The 18,374-nt window shown below is 39.8% G+C and overlaps 1 protein-coding gene across 1 annotated transcript; it reads left to right on the top strand.

Annotated features, from left to right (window-relative positions):
* The first annotated feature begins 448 nt into the window (after window positions 1–448).
* cfap298 (cilia and flagella associated protein 298) lies at window positions 449–14,209 on the top strand. The gene is made up of 8 exons (XM_078560177.1): window positions 449–578; window positions 1,126–1,266; window positions 2,997–3,164; window positions 3,824–3,891; window positions 6,293–6,451; window positions 6,704–6,835; window positions 8,038–8,133; window positions 13,756–14,209. Exons 2-8 carry the CDS (start codon window positions 1,128–1,130, stop codon window positions 13,867–13,869), a joined length of 876 nt encoding a protein of 291 aa, XP_078416303.1. The 5' UTR covers window positions 449–578; window positions 1,126–1,127; the 3' UTR covers window positions 13,870–14,209.
* The last annotated feature ends 4,165 nt before the right edge of the window (window positions 14,210–18,374 follow it).

Here is an 18,374-nt window from a genome sequence, read left to right as displayed (position 1 = left end):
CCAAGTGCATCACCTCACACTTATCTGGATGAAATTCCATCTGCCACTGATCAGCCTATCTATATCCCCCTGTAATCCAAGGCTATCCTCCTCACTATTTACCACCCCACCAATTTGGGTTTTTTAAAATATCACAGAACCTCACAGACAACAAGTGAGTCTGCAGACACCTGAAAGGCGGACAGCAGGAGATTGACGCAAAAGCAAAATACAGCGGATGCTGGAAATCTGAAACAAAAACAAAAATAGCAGGAAAAACTCAGCAAGCCTGACAGCATCTGCGCAGAGGAATACAGTAAACGTTTTGAGTCCGTATGACTCTTCATCAGAACTGGCGCGAGGGGGCGGGGCGGAGCGCGAGGGGGTGGGGCGGAGCGCGAGGGAGCGGGGCGGGACAGCTCATACGCATGCGCCCTAACGGAAAGGCACCCGAGCGCATTTATCAATTCGCATGTGCGTGAACCTTCCAGCAAGTTCTTCCGGGCTGCGGCGTGTGGCCTGTAGCTGTGATTGTTTCTTTTTATTTTAAAAGGTCCCGAGAGTCGTTTCTGGGGGAATTTTGAGATTGAATTTGTTAGGTAAGGTGCGTGTGTGTTAGTGATTGCACTGGCCGTGGGTTTGTTTATTGCCACCAGCGACTGTTTGAACCGGGAGTTGTCAGGAGTGTTGTGGTCACCATGGAAACTTCTGCTTCTGTTTGCCCAGCTCGGAATGAGCTCCACAGTCCCTTCCACACTCTACTGGCCGCTTCTTTCTGGATTTTCACTCCTATTATCAGTCCCTCCAGCAGCCAGGATGAATTATTGAACGGTGCCTAACACTGATCAACTCCTTTAAGTTCCAGAATTCCCTCTCCATGCACTTTTATATTAAATAAATAGGATGGAGGAGCAGTAAGCACTGACTGAGAAAGCTGGGGCGAGAGAAAGAAAGGCAGGAGGACATATGGGACTAAAAAGTTCATTTTGTAGTTGGACTGTAAGCCCTCTGCGTTGCAAACCGTGATACTCAAGACCAAGCAGTGGTACAAAAGGCATATTTAATTTGTGATTGGGCAGGCATTTATTTTCACACTGCTGTCATAGATGAAACTGAAATACTGAACATTATTTTGTTTTATTGTAGCTATGGTTCAGTTACACGTCAAGCAAGGTAGCGAGAGCCAGTTTTTGCTTGATACTACAGTAAATGTTGCAGTGAATGACCTAACCGAGCTGGTAGCTGCTATTTACAATGGAAGGCTCAAGGTTGACAGGATTTGTGCAGGTGTGTATTTGATAAGTTCTTCCAAATGTCAAATTTATTGGTAATTTGGCAAGAATAATTTTGACAGTGCAGTAGGCACTGCCATTATGTACAGTACTATCAGTACTCACAATAATCTGTTTTGAACATTATTTATTTTCTTCTGTTATCCTTTCCTGATGAACAATTATAGCTTGAGTACAATTCCATTTATGCTAGCCATTCTTTGGTATTTTGCTTTTTGTAGCCATTAAATGTATGACATGAGTTCCAGGGGAGTGCATCTAAAGATGATCCTTCTCTTATTTAATGTTTACATGTACAGTTTCCAGAAAAAATCAATGGAATACAATCAAAGTGAAATGTCTGGTATAGGTTTGTTTCCTCCCTGCCAGCCTAAGAAAGTACGAAGTCAATTAAATAACTGCTACCACCATCCTTTCTGAAAGCAACTAACTCAGCACAGACAGGCAATTAAAAATGGGACTTTTACTCATCTGTATGGTTCAGTCCTACACTTGGCATCTGATGAACCAATAATTGAGTTATAAATCGGATAAGAAATAATGCAGTATGAAATTGATCACAAAAGTAAACCTGACTTTATAACTTGAGTCTTTAGTGAATTTTGCAAGTCTTGACTCTTATTCCCATTTAAGGCATCAATTTTATGGAGACTCTGAACAACTAGATTCAATAATACTAAAAGGTATGGATTAATTTCTTATTTTTAAATTTAAAATTCTGAGTCAGCCTTTCGATTAGCTGAAGAACACATTAAGAAAGTCCCAAGCTGCCTTCCTGATTGGTGCTGAGTTAACTGGTCTGGTACTATCATAGGAAGAAGTAGTAAAGGACTTGTGATTATTTATCACCATTCATTACCTCAGCCTGTCCCAAAGGACTTCCTGCATATTTAACATGGTGAGCACTGTACAAATGGAAACCTTCAAACAAAGCACTGACAGTCCTAAACATCCTGCATTGTAACAATTACAACCTGCGATTTGAAATTGCAGATACTCGCAAATTGCGATCTGTGGACAGCATTCAATTCATCAAGTTCATTTACAATTTAAAATACAAGACACGCAAAGCAGCAGTGGATAAAAGAAACAGCATTTGTGAAATGGAAAGCTCTTTGCCCAATGTACATAGTCACAGAGAACCACTCTAACTTTTCTCTTTTTTTCTTTTTCTGCCTAAAATAAAGTCTCTGGGATTGAATGCTTGCTTGGCTCTATTCCAGGGATAGAACAGTTTTTGTGCTGCTATGAATGTTGGTGAAGAATTCTCCTTTCAACAAAGGCCAGGCAACACCACACCTCATTTCACCAGGATAATCAAATACTAAAGAGCTGCTAACAGCACCTACACACCAGCCAGTACTTCAAACATTAACAGCTTCAGCACACAAGAAGGCGGGGGACCCTTACAAGTATCTGCAGCATATTAATTCTCTTAATTTGGCTGGGATCACCCAGGCTTCCCTGCCTTACAGAAACCACCTCGCCTTGGGGTCTGTTCCGTTGGCAACATGCACAAGATCATAACATCCCTTCCTCGCTGTTTGTGGGCCTTGAATCCACAGTCTTCTGACCCCGTGTGATACCTTTACTAGGAAGCAACAGCTGACACCATATATGGTCTATACGAGGAGAAATAAGTCCTTTATGGTGTGTACATAAGTGTTAATTATAATGGAAATCGGTATTTTAAAAAAAAATCCTAAACAATGTTTTATTTTGTAGAAATGGGTGAATTGGCAGAACATGGCACATTCCTTCCTATTAATATGCAAGGATTGACAGATGAGCAGATAGAGGAACTGAAACTGAAGGATGAGTGGGCAGAGAAATGTATTCCTAGTGGTGGATTTGAATTTAAAAAGGATGAAATAGGACGAAGAAGTGGACGTGGTAAGACAGCAAGTGGTGGTAGCACTGAATACAACTTACAAAGCTTTTGTTACTGTGTAATTCAAACTGAACAGCAAATGAGAAATGGTACAAAGTATTCTTGTTTTAAATGAACTTTACAGTTTTAAGTCCAGAATGAACTAGAAATAGAGAATTCTATTTCAGCATAGCAATTTTGTCAAGCTGATGTGCGCATTTAAGTTGAACAATAAAAGTTGACATGAAGGATTATGTGATGTGACATGTAATTAGTTTGAAAATATACCTTTATTGATTCATGGGATGTGGGCATCGCTGGCTATGCCAGCATTTACTGCCCCATCCCAAATTGCTCTTGTTCAAAGGGCACTTAAGAGTCAACCACGTTGCTGTGGGTCTGGAGTCACATGTAGTCCAAACCAGGTAAGGACATCAGATTTCCTTCCCTAAAGGATATTAGTGTACCAGATGGGTTTTTAACAACAATTATCAGACTTTTAATTCCAGATTTTTATTAAATTCAAATTTCACCATCTGCTGTAGTGGGATTCAAACCGGGTCCCCAAAGAATTACCCTGGGTCTCTGGATAACCAGTCTAGCATAACAATAATACCACTACTCCACCACCACCACCTCCCCGATTTTAATAACCTAATAAGCTTTCTCTTCTATGTTCCAGCTCCTAATCAGTCAATGAAAGAAGTTTTAAAAAAGACCATAGAAGAAGCTAAAGCATTGATAACAAAGGTACTGTTTCAAGAAAGAAAAAAGAAATTGCATTTATTTAGTGCCTTTCACGACATCCCAAGAAATGCTCATGTAGGGAAATGGGGCAGATGATTTGAGCCCAGCAAGGTCTCAAAACAACAACAATGATGATCTGTTTTAGTGATGTTGTTTGAGGGCTAATTATTGACCAGGGCACCAAAAGAACTTCCTTTCTCCACATGTCCCTTGGAATGTTTTGCATCCACTTAGGAAATCAGGTGGTTTAACATATCATCTGAAAGGTGGCACCTCTGACATTAAAAAATTGGAAGATAAAAGGACATTTGCATCATTTTTGTTTTGTCTATCAGCTGTAGCTCAGTTGGTAGCACTCTTGCCTCTGAGTCACAAGGTCCTGGTTTCAAGTCCCACCCTAGGGCTTGAGTACAAAAATCAAGGCTTACACTTCAGTGCATTACTACTGAGAGCACTGTGCTGCCAGAGGTGCTTTTTGCTTCCAAATGTTTTATGACTAAACTGATCTATCATCAACATATCTTAAAACTAATGCATTGATGGCAATAAAGCATGAAATGAGAACAATCCTATTTGCTGTATCTTGCAATCTGCCTTGGTTATTTAATCTTGTTGGACATTTTGGAGAATTGAACACTTAGCTTGCAGAGTTAAAGGTTAATAGTTGAACTTTTTCATATCATGAAGCAATAGACTTTTCATAGAAAAGCTTGCTTTGAAATATTGAGAGGTATACATAGCTTGTCTTCTGATATTAATTCCTGTGCAAAGAAATACAGGATAGTAATGAAGTCAACCATGAGTGATTAAGGTTTAACTTTAGAGACTTGAGTAATAAAGATAGGTAGATGACTCATATAGAAAGCTAAGTTAATAAAGCCTGTTCTTCAAATGGATTAAGAACAGTTAGATCAGAATCTTGTTTAAGGAAAATAGATTTGGAGTAAACAACTGCAACTGTTTGTATGAATAGACTGCCTTCAAAACATTCAGGAATAGACATATCATGGGACCTTATCTATACATGTACCGTTTGATGTGGGCAAAGTATGGTGTACAAAGGAGCATGGTTTTGAATAGTTCTTCAGAGTTCAAAAGATGGAACTTGAAACTGAAACCCACTCTCTGATCCAGGTTGAGTTGATCCCTTGTCCTTGGTATCAATAAAATCTGTTACATATGCTAGATCATAAAGTATCTTACATTTGCTCAATGTGCTAAGAATCATGACACAAAGGAGGTTGAATGCTAACAAATCTCTGGAAAATTGCCATATTGTTTTCTTGACTGCAAACATTTGGAATTTGCTTCTAGTCCCATTTTTGTATTCAACTTTTTCCATCATATTAACTACTTTTGCTGGGAATTTGTTAAAGAACTTCTCAAGCGAGAGGGAAGTTCTTGTAATATCTATTATTGAGGCTCGTTTATTTATAATATGTCATCTAGTTGAGTGTTTATAATCTTAATTTAAGTAATCCTAGGTTTGCACTGGTATGAAAATCAGACAGTTTCTGAGTTTGCCTTTAGAATATAATCCTAATTCCTAATTATTTTAATTTGCACAATTTTAAATCGGCAGCATTTTGTTCTTTCAGTTTTATAAAATCATATGTGCATTCCAAATTGAAGCAAATACTATATCACAAAGATGAATTATTCCATCATGTAACCTCTATCATTGCTATTTCAAATATTACTTTGAGATTAATTGCTTGTTCAAGAATGTCAAAGATTTTGTTTTCGTATGCTGATTCAGTGCATAGAATAGAATACACCCTAATTTGTAAGTAGCTCAAGCTGGGGAATCTTTAACAGATCTTGGTGTTCTGATTTCGGATTTATCCACCAATTAGGCAACAGGGATTAAAACAACTGTTTAAGAATTAGTGGTTTAATTATTTGTGTTTTTACGGTTAACAGAATTTCTGAAACCCAATTTTACACAATTAAGTATTTTGTTGCCATCTAATCAGTTCATTCTCTACTAAATTAACTTAAGTATGATAATTCCATGATTTTTAACAAATAAATAAATTGAAAATCTGCTGAGATGACATTGGATCAATTGAGACGATCCTGATCCCATCCTCGACTAACGATGCCCATATGCACTCACTTTCCAGCACAGTCAGTTATCTGTGGTTTGGAGCAGGAACCTTCAAAACTTTCTTCTCTCTGATTTTGGTATGACAAGTTGTAATTTCTCTCTGGGTGTTGCCCAGTTGAGATAAGCTACTTCAGTAAAGCACCTGATCCAAGCCTGGTTAACTCATGGGTATGTGGGGTGCTGAAAGAGGAACAATGATTGTTATTTGGGGGCATGATACAATGCTTATCTCTGTTTTTGTAATCGTAATTTTCAGTGAAAAATTATTTTCAAAAAATGCAATTGTATTTTTAGAAACAAGTTCAGGCCAGTGTATGTGTGACAATGGAGATGGTGAAGGATGCACTTGACCAATTGCGAGGAGCTGTTATGATTGTTTATCCTATGGGGCTGCCACCACATGATCCAATCCGAGAGGAGTTTGAAGGAAAAGAAGACCTTTCAGGATTACAAGTAAGTAGAAAACAGCGCTCATCACAGTGGACTGCAAAGATATAGCTGGGATTCAGGCTCATCCCTATCTATTATTTGGTTCACTGCAGTATTTGGAGTTATGTGAATGTTTACAGTTGCATTTCTTAAAAATTCTGTAAAATTGAGGTGAGCAACTGCCCAAAGGAGGATTCCACATTTTTTTACATTGTTGCAGAGTATATTAGCAGGCTTCATTAAATGTTTAATTCTGTGATCTTGTTATTCTTGTAGGCTGGGAAGTTGGTGATTGAGGAGTCTGAGGCTCAGCTATGGTGGGCAGGAAAAGAGTTGCAGAGAGGCAAGAAACTTTCTGACTATGTAGGCAAGAATGAAAAAACTAAAATTGTTGTAAAGATCCAAAAAGTAAGTACATGGTTAAAACAATGTTTAAAGCGTTAAATTTTGAATAGATTGTGTAAACTTGCTTTGCTGTCCCTTTTGAGTTTAGAAGTTTGCTGGGTTATCTAATTGTGGTATTCAAAACAGTGATTTAGTGAAGTAAATGTAGATAAACTATTTCCTCTGGTGGGGCATCTAAAGCATTGGGGCCTAATCTTTAGAGTTTTAGTAGTAAAATCAGGAAACACTTTTCCACTAAAGGTAAAGGATAACTGAAACTCTTTTTTTCTCATCCTCATGTTGTCCTCCAACCCCAACCATCCAAATTTAGGGAACAATAATGCATTGGCTGTAGTGCTGGACTAGCTAAACAAAGGGCTTCAGCTGAATTTCGATCAGGCAAATTGTGAAATTGAGTTAAATCTAGTAATTTGTGAGCTGGCACAAGGAAAAAATATTACCTTGAAAGACACTGGATTGAAATAAAAATCCAACTATTTCACTAATGTCCTTCAATGAAAGGATCCTGCCATGAAGTTTGGGCCTACATATACTTCCACTTCCACATTATGTGGAACATCTCTGATGTGGCCTATCATGCTACTCGGTTGTAAAAACAATAGCTATAGATAGAGGCACACCACTGTCATCTCAAGGAAACTAGGGCTTTATGCCATTTCTCCAAGGTTTCTATGGGTCTTCTGCCAAAATTACAGTGGACAATTGGGGAAACCCTTGTTGAAATTCAACATTCAATATTAGGATACAAGGAAAGGAGCAGGTTAACCATAACCAACAACTATTCCCCTGATTTCTCACTGACTTAACCAACTCTGTTGCAAAGCCAGAGAAAACCACAGGTATATTACCTGTTCTATGCTGATCTCAGCAGAGGGCAGTATTAGGGACACTGCACTTGGCTTCAGCATTCCTAGGAAAGGAAAAAGACTAGCATGAGTATGGTTGGTAATTTTGCACATCTGCCGAGTTCTGAACTATAATTTTCTCCCCTCCTGGCTAACACTCTTGCCATTTGAATAAAGTATTTGGGGGCAACCTGGTGTCCATGAAATCTTTTCCTAGCAAGCAGCAAATACCTTCAGGCTAGAAGGGGAAGATGTAAAAAAAAAAAATAAAAAAAAAAAAATTTTTTTTTAATTTAAAAATAATCTTGCAGTGCTAGTAAGTGAATGTAGTTAACACTTGTGGTTTGGTTTTATTCACAGCGAGGTCAAGGAGCTCCAGCTAGAGAGCCAGTTATCAGTGAGGATGAGCAGAAGCAAATGATGATGCACTATTACAGACGACAAGAGGAACTCAAGGTACAGAAATTTATCTAATTTAAATGAAATATCCTTTGTGTAATATGAAAATTTATATTCAACTCTGACATGGTTGGAAAATAAAAATTCAGAGACCATTAAGTTGCATGATAAAGTACGTAAAACACTTTGACCCCAGCTTCAAATGCATGCTCCCACAACCACCTCCAGCTCTAGACTTAAGAGTTAATCAGTAACCCTTGCTGTACACTGGTCAGTGCTGTCACATGGTTAGTCCACTTGCATTCTCTTAAAGGTACATGGTACGCCACTTTACCACATTCCTCCCTCTTTACTTAAAAAATACAGTTGACAAACTTAATAACGTGAACTATTTACACTAATAACTATTTACAAATCAAGCCTCTCGGGAGGTTTCCTCGGACACCTTGAGCGTCGCAGTTCAACAACCTCAGCTGGTTTTTCCAAGACCTCCTTTTTAGGGGACATTTGTCCATTAGGTTCCTCAGTGGAAATTGGCACATTTATCTCCCCGAACCCCTCAGGTCCCACAGGCCCCACCGGTACTTCCAAATTGTGTGACTTGTCCTCTACATGCGGCACAGACTCGAACGTAGATGAAGACTGCATTTCTTCTTGTGGGGTTCTTTTGTGGAGATGATCCACATGTCATCTAATTATTCAGCCGTTTACCGATACATTATAGGAGGGGGGTCCAGTTACTACACTCATCTCGCCTAACAGCCAATTGGGCCCATCTCCAAAGTTTTAGAGCACATCTCCCACCGTGAAAGTTCTTTCACGACCATGACCATCATGCCTGGTCTTCTGTGCCTCTTGGCTTTTCTGCATCCTCCCCTGTAAATTCGGCCGGATAAGGGTCAGGCGGGTGTGGAAATATCCCTTCATTAGTAGTTTTGCAAGGGCAATGCCAGTTGTGGTGTGCGACATGGTCCAGTTGGCGAACAAGAACCGGGACAATCTCGTGCCGATGGAATGGCTTCATCTCCTTGGATATAGATCCACTTGACCAACCATTCAAGACCTGCTCCCGGAAGTTAAAACAATAGTGGGCCCCGGCTTGTCTACTCATGGATTTGTCTGGTCTGAACAGGGGCAGAATCCAGAAAATTTAGCACCAAGACCAGTTCCTGGGGAACCGGAGCCTCACTGTTATTAGTTGGCAGGGGAAGGCAGCTTAATGCGTAGGCAAGTGTGGTTTGCCTACCCGAACGATGAACAGAAATTGTATTCGTAGACGACTAATATTAGTGTCCATCTCTGGATGTGAACCAATGCGATAGGGGGTATCGCTTTATCTTCTCCAAATAATCCCACTAGGGGCTTGTGGTCGGTTATAATATGGAAATGGTGACTGTGGAGGTATTGGTGAAATTTCTAGATGCCGAACATAATAGATAAGCCCTCTTTTTCAATTGGGAATATCGCCGCTCTGCGACACTGCAAGCTGTATAACCAATGGGTCGTTCGGAGCCATCCGATATGAAAGGACAGCCCCTATTCCATAAGGGGACGCGTCACATATTAAAATGAATTCCTTCTTGGGGCCAAAGTGGACCAACAAGGCCAACGATCGTAACAATCGCATCATTTTCAGGAAGGCATCCTGGTGCGGGGCTTGCCAACTCCATTTCTGGTTTTTCTTAAGCAGGCCGTACAATGGGGCCAGCACAGTTGAGAGATTTTGGAGGAATCGGGCGTTGTAGTTTACCATGCCTAAGAAGGCCTTAAGCTCTGTGGTATTTCTTGGGGCAGATGCCTTGCGACTGGCCTGGACATTTTCTTCCACAGGATGCAGGCCCTGCATATCAACCTCGTGGCCCAAGTAAACTACCTCCTTAGCTTGGAATTGTTATGACACAGCAGTTGGTAAAGGCTGAGTTGTTTAAATCCCAGAGGGAAACTTTAACAACTGTCATAACCTATATTTTTAATTGGTATGTTTGAGATGCCGCTCTGAATTCAGGAATAAGAGCACTGAGCCTCGAAAGGTTTTTATATAAAACTAAATTAAACATTTATTAATTTAACAACAAATTAAACACATGTCTACAAATTAGTACCATAATTTTTAAACAAATCCCCAAATTAATCACTCCCAGGTAAATCTTCGCCAAGGCAACAGTAACCCATAGACTTTAAACAGACACCAGGCAAAGCACATTTAACCGTACGAATTCAAAACCAGGTTCCTTTCAACCTGGTTCTTTTGCAGACAAAGCTGTAGGCTTACAGGCTGGTTGGATCTTAAATACCTCTGACTTGCACACATAAACTCCTTTTTGTTTATACCTCGCTGCCTCTTTGAATGTAAATTTTCCATTGTATCCTAGGTTTTTAACGTCACATCTTCTAACACTAACATTTTCATCCCACTAATTTTATTAGTAATATGAACACTTTACTTGGTGTCTCCCAGCTAGTTGCAAGATTTTACCCCCACTCTTGAATGCTTTATTCAACAAATGCAAATGTACACTTAACCTTTTTATCCTACTTACTGTTTACCCAATTAACATCTCAAACTACTATACATCAAAGCACCCAGACTACATGGCTTTAATCCAATTAAGACATACACAGTCAAACTCATACACACAGACCTTACTACAATTTCATTTTTAAAATCATTTCCAATAACATTATAGACATTAATATCTCTTCATGACAGAACAGACACTTTTTTCTCTTGTTTTAAACGTACACCCACTTGTGCGAAGCATTTGAGCACCTTTTCTAGATTTGCTAAGTGTTCAGTGTTAGTCCCGTGACCAATATGTCATCCAAGTAAACGATAACATGGGGCAATCCTTGGAGCAAGTTTTCCATCGTTCTTTGGAAAATAGCACATGCCGAGGAGACCCCAAAGGTTAGACATGTGTATTGATACAATCCTCGGTGTTTATTAATGGTGACAAATTCCCTAGAGTCCTTTTCCAACTCTACCTGCTGGTAGGCATGGCTCATGTCAAATTTCGAATACGTGGTGCCCCTTGCCAACTTCAAATACAATTCCTCAATCTTGGGTATCGGGTGTCTCAAATTTGGCCACCTTATTGACGGTTAGCTTATAGTCATCGCATAAACGCATGCTGGTCTGGCTTCAGTAGAGGTATGATGGGTGCTGCCTACTCGGAAAATTGCACTGGTTGTAGGATGCCCAATTTTTCCAGTCTGTCCAGTTCACTTTCAACCTTGCCCCAAGTGCATAAGGGACTGGCCTGGCTCTTATAAATCTGGGTGTTGCATTTGGGTCTACATGAATTCTGGCCTGTTGCCCTCGAATCCTGCCTAACTCGTCATTAAAAACGGAAGCATACTTTTGCAACAATTTCTGTAAGCCTTCTGTTGTAATTTGAAAAATTTCGGCCTATTTCAATGTAATCTTTTCAAACCAGTTGTGGCCTATTAAGCTAGGGCCCTCTCCAGCTACCACTATCAAGGGCAACCTTTCAGATTGATCTCCATACATCACCGAGTCTTGACATAACCCTTTCAGTCTTATTTTTTCACCTGTGTATGTTTTCAGTTTAGTGTCCGAAACTTCCAATCTTAAAGGATGGGTTCCTTTATTCAAGTATCTGAATGTATGTCCTCCAATGATGGACATCGACACTTCGGTATCAACTTCCATCTTAACGGGTTGTCCGTTGACTATAATGACTACTTGGATTGGCTCGGTTTTACCTGCTTTCAGGCTAAATAATGAAAAGATGTCTGATTCTATTTCTTCTGGTTCTTCCGTGACACATATGTCACAATTTCTCCCTTTGTCTTTAAAATGCTATCTCAGCCTATCTCTGCATTGCCACCTTATGTGACCATAGTGGTAACAGAAAAGCATTCGACTTGTTTGAATTGTCAATCGCCCACTGGGTGCCTGGATGAGTTTCTCTCAATTTGTTTTGTGTGTTTTCACTAGTACTGCTGTTTTTACTGATCTGTACATAGGGGGTGTTTCCCGCTATTCTATGGGGGTCTGATGTTTTTGCGTCTTTTGTTGCCGGTCTGTCCCACCCTATCAGATGGATGGTGCCATTTTGTGCATCTCTTATAGCTTCGGAATTTCTAACAACTCTCCATGGCTGTGGCTAATTCTAATGCCTTATTGAAGTCTAGATTAGCTTTGGCTAGCAAACACCTTTGAATAGTATCATCTCCAATCCCGCATATCAGTCGAGATCTCAACATATCACTAATGGACATTCCGAATTCGCAATGTTCAGTTAATGCCTTTAAAACGGCAACATAGTCAGCTATTGTCTCCCCAGAAGCCTAATCCTTGAATTGAATTTGAAGCGCTGCATAGTGACAGAGGGCTGTGGCCTCAGGTGGTTTGTACAATTCTTATTAACTCATCGAAAGTCTTCCAGGCAGGGAGGGGGCGGGGGGGCGGTGTTAGGTGACATGAGGCTGTGAATCAGCCCATACATTTTGCTCCTGCATATGGACAAAAGAATCGCCCTCTTCTTTTCCTCCCCCACGATATCGTTAGCAGTAAAAAAAGAACACTAGGTGTTTGACATACTGAGACCAGTCATCTGAAATGGGGTCGAATGGATCAACATGCCCGAACTGCGGCATCCTGAACACTGCAAGGGGACTGCGCTTCTGATGGGCTTCCCACTTAATAACGAATTCAGGTGTTGGGTTTACCACAGCTTTCTTGACTGCTGTCAACCGATTCGTGTTTTGCCGTCCACGGAGTTGACCTCTCTCAGGGGTCTCTTATAATTTTCTGTCCATAGCAATTTTTCTTGCATGTACCTCTTTTTAAATGTATTGCTGCTTTAAGAGCAGTCACCTTTTTTTTCCAACCCCATCTCTGCAGCTGTTGGCTTTTCTGCGCTATGTTTCACACTCTTTTCGGGTTTTGGCGAGATCCCACGATCAGGATTCTGCAGGTTTTTTTTCTCAAATTTAAAACTGCAGCACTGCTTTCTGCTCTGATTGCCGCCTATTTGACAACAAGTATAGATTCTCTTTCTAATGTTTTGCTCACCCATCTTGTGGATTCTCACTCAGGGGTCTTGCAATTTTGCTATTTTAATCCTCGCCGCCAGTTTTGTGTCTTGAGTCTCTGAGTTCACTAGTCAAGTAAAGTCAAATTGCATGCCTTCATATACACTTGTTAGTTGATGCTCGCTATCAATAACGGAGAGAGACCAAAATAAGAACAAACTGTGATTGTTTATTGCAACAGAAGGCAGAGCACTAAATCCTTGTGTGCTCCCACAACCACCTCCAGCTCCAGACTTAGAGTTAACCAGTAGCCCTTGCTGTATAATGAGTGGTCAGTACTGTCACATGGTTAGTCTAGTTGCATTCTCTTAAAGGTACATAGTACTCCACTTTATCACAAAATCAATAGAAGAATCCCAATTCAAAAATTTGCTTATTTTAAAGGAAATAATTTTCTGTTAAATCTTAGCTCTTTTATTTGTAACAAAAATGGTAAAATGTTAGATATGTATCTTTTTTCAACTAATTGAAAATGCATGAGTTTTTCCTATCATATGTTTCTGAAATCATTTTCTGTTGGTTATAAAGATTATATTTGTACAAGAAACTTACATTTAGGGGGAAAAATGCTAGCCTGCCTTTGCTATGATTATTAGAAGTTTTTTTTTCTTTTTGCAGAAACTTAATGAAAATGATGATGAATCATATCTTGACTCAGATTGGTCGGACAGGTATGCTCTGAAAAGAGAGTTTCAGGGTGTAAAAGACATCAAGTGGGGTCCTAGAAAATAGTGTCAATCAACTCCAGTGGCATATGTCCCTCCTTGCATTTCCAGCTACAAGAACACTGTAGCTTCAGTACTTGGGTGTTTGTTATTGGGAAATCACTGACTCTTCTCAATGAAAAATTCCTCCACTTTATGATTTAAGTCTTGTTCTTAAGTCAGTTGTTCAACTCCTTAAACAAATAGAAATCTTTGGATAACCTGTAGATTTTCAGAGGAATGCTATCAGCGACTTTGAACCATATATGGCATTAGGAGTTCTGTAGCCCTGTTTTACATTTTCTTTTTAGAATTCTGAAACACTTCTTGTATTCATGTTAAATAAATATTTATTTTCCAATTTGTAAGATTTTTATGTTGACTTATTTTCTGCAAGGTTTGTCACTAGATTCTGAGTTCTAAGAAATGTGCAATAAGGCATCTTAAACATGTAGGAAAAGCCATTAACCTAGATTTTGCACTGAAAATAAATGTCCACGTGGAGTGCCTCATTGTTATGTAGTAGGTCAGTCAGCAACTTCCAAAGCATGCACATCTGCAACTAAGAGTGGGAATTCAGAAGTTTTTTTCATTCATTCATGGGATGTGGGCTTCGCTGGCTGGGCCAGCATTTGTTGCCTATCCCTATTTGCCCTTGAAAAAGTGGTTGTGAGCTGCCTTCTTGAACCGCTGCAGTCCATGTGGTGTATGTAGACCAACAGTGCTGTTAGGGAGGGTGTTCCAGGATTTTGACCCAGCAACAGTGAAGAAATGGTGATATATTTCCAAGTCAGGATGGTGAGTGACTTGGAGGGGAACTTCCAGGTGGTGGTGTTCCCATCAATCTGCTGCCCTTGTCCTTCTAGATGGTCGCGGCTGTGGGTTTAGAAGGTGCTGTCAGAGGAGCCTTGGTGAATTCCTGCAGTGCACACTGATGCTACTATGTGTCGGTGGTGGAGGGAGTGAATGTGGATGTGGTGCCAATCAAGCGGGCTGCTTTGTCCTGGATGGTGTCAAGCTTCTTGAGTGTTGTGGAGACTGCATTCATCCAGGCAAGTGGGGAGTTTTCCATCACACTCCTGACTTGCGTCCTGCAGATGGTGGACAGACTTTGGGGAGTCAGGAGGTAAGTTACTCGTCACAGGATTCTAGCCTCTGACCTGCTCTTGTAGCCACAGTATTTATGTGGCTGGTCCAGTTCAGGTTCTGTTCAATGGTAACCCCCAGGATGTTGATATTGGGAGATTAAGTGATGATAATGCCATTAAACGTCAAGGAGTGATAGTTAGATTCTCTCTTGTTGGAGATGGTCATTGCCTGACACTTATGTGGTGCGAATGTTACTTGCCACTTGTCAGCCCAAGCTGGACATGGATTGCTTCAGTATCTGAGGAGGCGCAAATGGTGCTGAACATTGTACAATCACCAGCGAACATCCCCACTTCTGACCTTATGATGGAAGGAAGGTCATTGATGAAGCAGCTGAAGATGGTTGGGCCAAGGACACTGTGCAAGTTACCCTGCTACCCCCCAGGCTGCGCTATAACCATATCTTGACAATGAATTTCAATGCCAAATCTATATAAGGGTGTGAAGTTGTACTACTTGCCCACTAAGCACACAGAAAACATAAGTGCTGATGCGTTCAGGTACAAGTAAATTTTTAACTGTGATCAATCATAATTGCTGCCAAAAAAGCTCTCTGGCCCTGAAAATGTAATTTTACAAGTGCAGAGTCTATTTCCTTTAGGATTTAATTAGTGTTGGAGATTTATTTTACTTTTTTCTTTTCTGTCACTTTCATCTTTCTCTTAATTCCAATCTTTATTTCACTTTCTTCACTTGATTTAAATCTAATTTACAATTCCTGGCTTATGCTTCCTGGTTTAGACTCTGAAGAACCCACACAGACACAGTCTGGTTGAAAAGCCTCACTTGTTTGCCCTGCTTGCGCACGCACACATATAAATCCCCTGTAGAAGGTGGTGCACTGGATCAGAAGCAAGTCTAAGCTCAAAAGTCCACAAAACTGCTGTGACAAGCTGTTAATCTAGTGAATTATAGGTGCTGTTCCTTTGCCCCTGACTGCAAAATTAGGGAAATTGTGTTGATTTTTGCAACGTTGAACTGTTAACAATAATATGCAGCATGACTCTCAGAACCATAAACATTACTTGAAAAGAAGCCTCATTCACTCTTTGTTCTGGACTATGGTTATGAGTTTACTTTAACTTGGACAGAAGGGGGAGCTACATCCCACCATAAAAATGATATGCTTTTCATAAGTTACAGAAACAATCTTTTGAAACTACATATGGAAGGATATCCAGTTGCTACAAACTTTCAAGAAAATAAATGTTTTATATAAAATACAGTGGTTTAAAATTCTCTGCATAGGTATCTTGTGAGAAAAGTCACCAATATGGCTTCTGTTTTTAAATTATATTCCAAAGTTAACTGTTTTTATATTAACTGGAGGTGGAATACTTTGCTTACAATGCTTTTCTTATCCTTGGCCAGACCATGAGTTACGGGGGTGACTTTGTTCAGGACCAATAATTTTTGTTTAAAGTAAACAAAGTTTGAGATTCAAGACGCTTACTAAACGAATAAAGCCACAAGATTCCATGGGTTTGGAACAAACACAAATAAACTTTACTATATACAAGTTCATAAAGATAAAAGAATTTACGGTATCTATCTTTCTCTAACAATTAGAGCAAGTATGAGGTACGTGTAAATTAACAGGCAAACTGTGGTCGGACAAACCACATTACACAAAGATTGCAGATATGACTAAAACAGATTCCATTGATTTCTCAACAACCCACCCAGATGTTTGTCACATTGGCTACCTCAAAATTTCACTGAAATTTTGCCTTTCTCACGAGGGTTTCCAATCTCCACCTTTTGAAGATCTCGCTATAAAATTCTCTGAAAGTTGTTCCCACTCAGACAGCTTCAACAACGACCCATCTTGCAGTGTTTCAATCTCACCTATTGAGATTCCTTTCCTCTGGATTTCTGAGTGCACTCAAGTGTCCTCTTACAAGCACAATTTCAGATCTGAGGGTGTGTCAAGCAGAACACCATGGCTCCAAAGGGATGCCTTTGACCCAATGGCCTGCAGCATGGACTAAGCCTTTAGCTGTCTTTTCAAATCATCAGGGCATCTCTCATGCCCACTTTGCTTAAAGTCTGCTTCCTGCCGCTCTTTCTTTAATTTGGACCCTGTTTCTCTGCCCCTTTTAACTTAATGGGACCTATTTCTGTCCCCTGTCTTTGTCCCTTAACTGGGACTTCTGTTTGAGACCTCTCCCTGTCCCCATCCTGGTTTGGGACCTCTCCTATCCCCCTCTTTTCCAGGACTTCTGACCTGCCCTTTTGCACCTTTCTTGAGTATAGTTCAGCAAGGTAAGTATAGATTTCATCACACTATGTTTGAACAACAAGCTGCAGAATTTCCCACTAAAGTTCAGTGCTGAGAACATCCTCTTTAGCCCTGAGTTTCAAACTCTCGTGTTCTAATTGCCACCAAAATCAATTATTTCCAACTCCACAACCTTCGCTACTGCCTCACAATTGTCACGTCCATGTAGTTTTGCCTGCAAATTTATGAAAAGGCATACACTTTTCCTATTGTCTTTTTAAAAGTAATGGACAATTTACCTTGAAACAAAATGGAATCAAGAGAATCAGGTGACCTCCCCCCTTTGTCTACAAAAATACATGAAACTGCCCAAGGCTAGAGTTAACACCAGACGAGCAGGTTATGACACAGCATTTGGCAAAAGCTGAGCTATTTAAAATCCCAGAGGGAAACTTTAAACAACTGTCATAACCTATATTTTTAATTGGTACATTTGAGATGCACCTCTGAATTCAGGAATAAAAACCACCAAGCCTCCAGATATTTTTTATATAAATTAAATATTTATTAATTTACAAGGAATTAAATATATACATATGTCTACAAATTACTACCATAATAACTTTTAAACAAATCCCCAAATTAATCACTCCCAGGTAATCTTCCCCAAGGTAACAATAACCCATAGACTTAAACAGACACCAGGCAAAGCACATTTTATCTTACGAATTCAAAATTAGGTTCCTTTCAATTTGGTTCCTTTGCAGATGGTTGTAGGCCTACAGGCAGCTTGGGTCTCACATGCCTCTGACCCAGACATAAAACCCTTTTTCTGTATATACCTAGCTTTCCCTTTGAATGTAAATTCTCATCATATCACCAGGCCCTTTGAACTCCATCTTTTCTAAAAATAAAACCCCTTTCATAGTACCAATGTTACTAGTAATATAAACATATTGCTTGGTGTCTCCAGCTAGGTGCAAGAATTCACCCTCCATCTTTAAATGGTTTATTCAACAAAATGCAAATGTACCCTATACCTTACTGTTTACATCACAAAACTAGTATACTAGCACCCAGACTAGCTGGCTTTAATCCAATTAAGACACATTCACACCCACAGCACAGACCCTACTACTAGTCCAATTTAAAATAATTTCCAA

This window comes from Cetorhinus maximus, chromosome 16 (assembly GCF_964194155.1).
Source record: "Cetorhinus maximus chromosome 16, sCetMax3.hap1.1, whole genome shotgun sequence".
In the NCBI taxonomy this organism is placed as follows: domain Eukaryota; kingdom Metazoa; phylum Chordata; class Chondrichthyes; order Lamniformes; family Cetorhinidae; genus Cetorhinus; species Cetorhinus maximus.
Note: the sequence above shows the minus strand (reverse complement) of the source record. Positions and strands in the feature narration are given on the sequence as shown.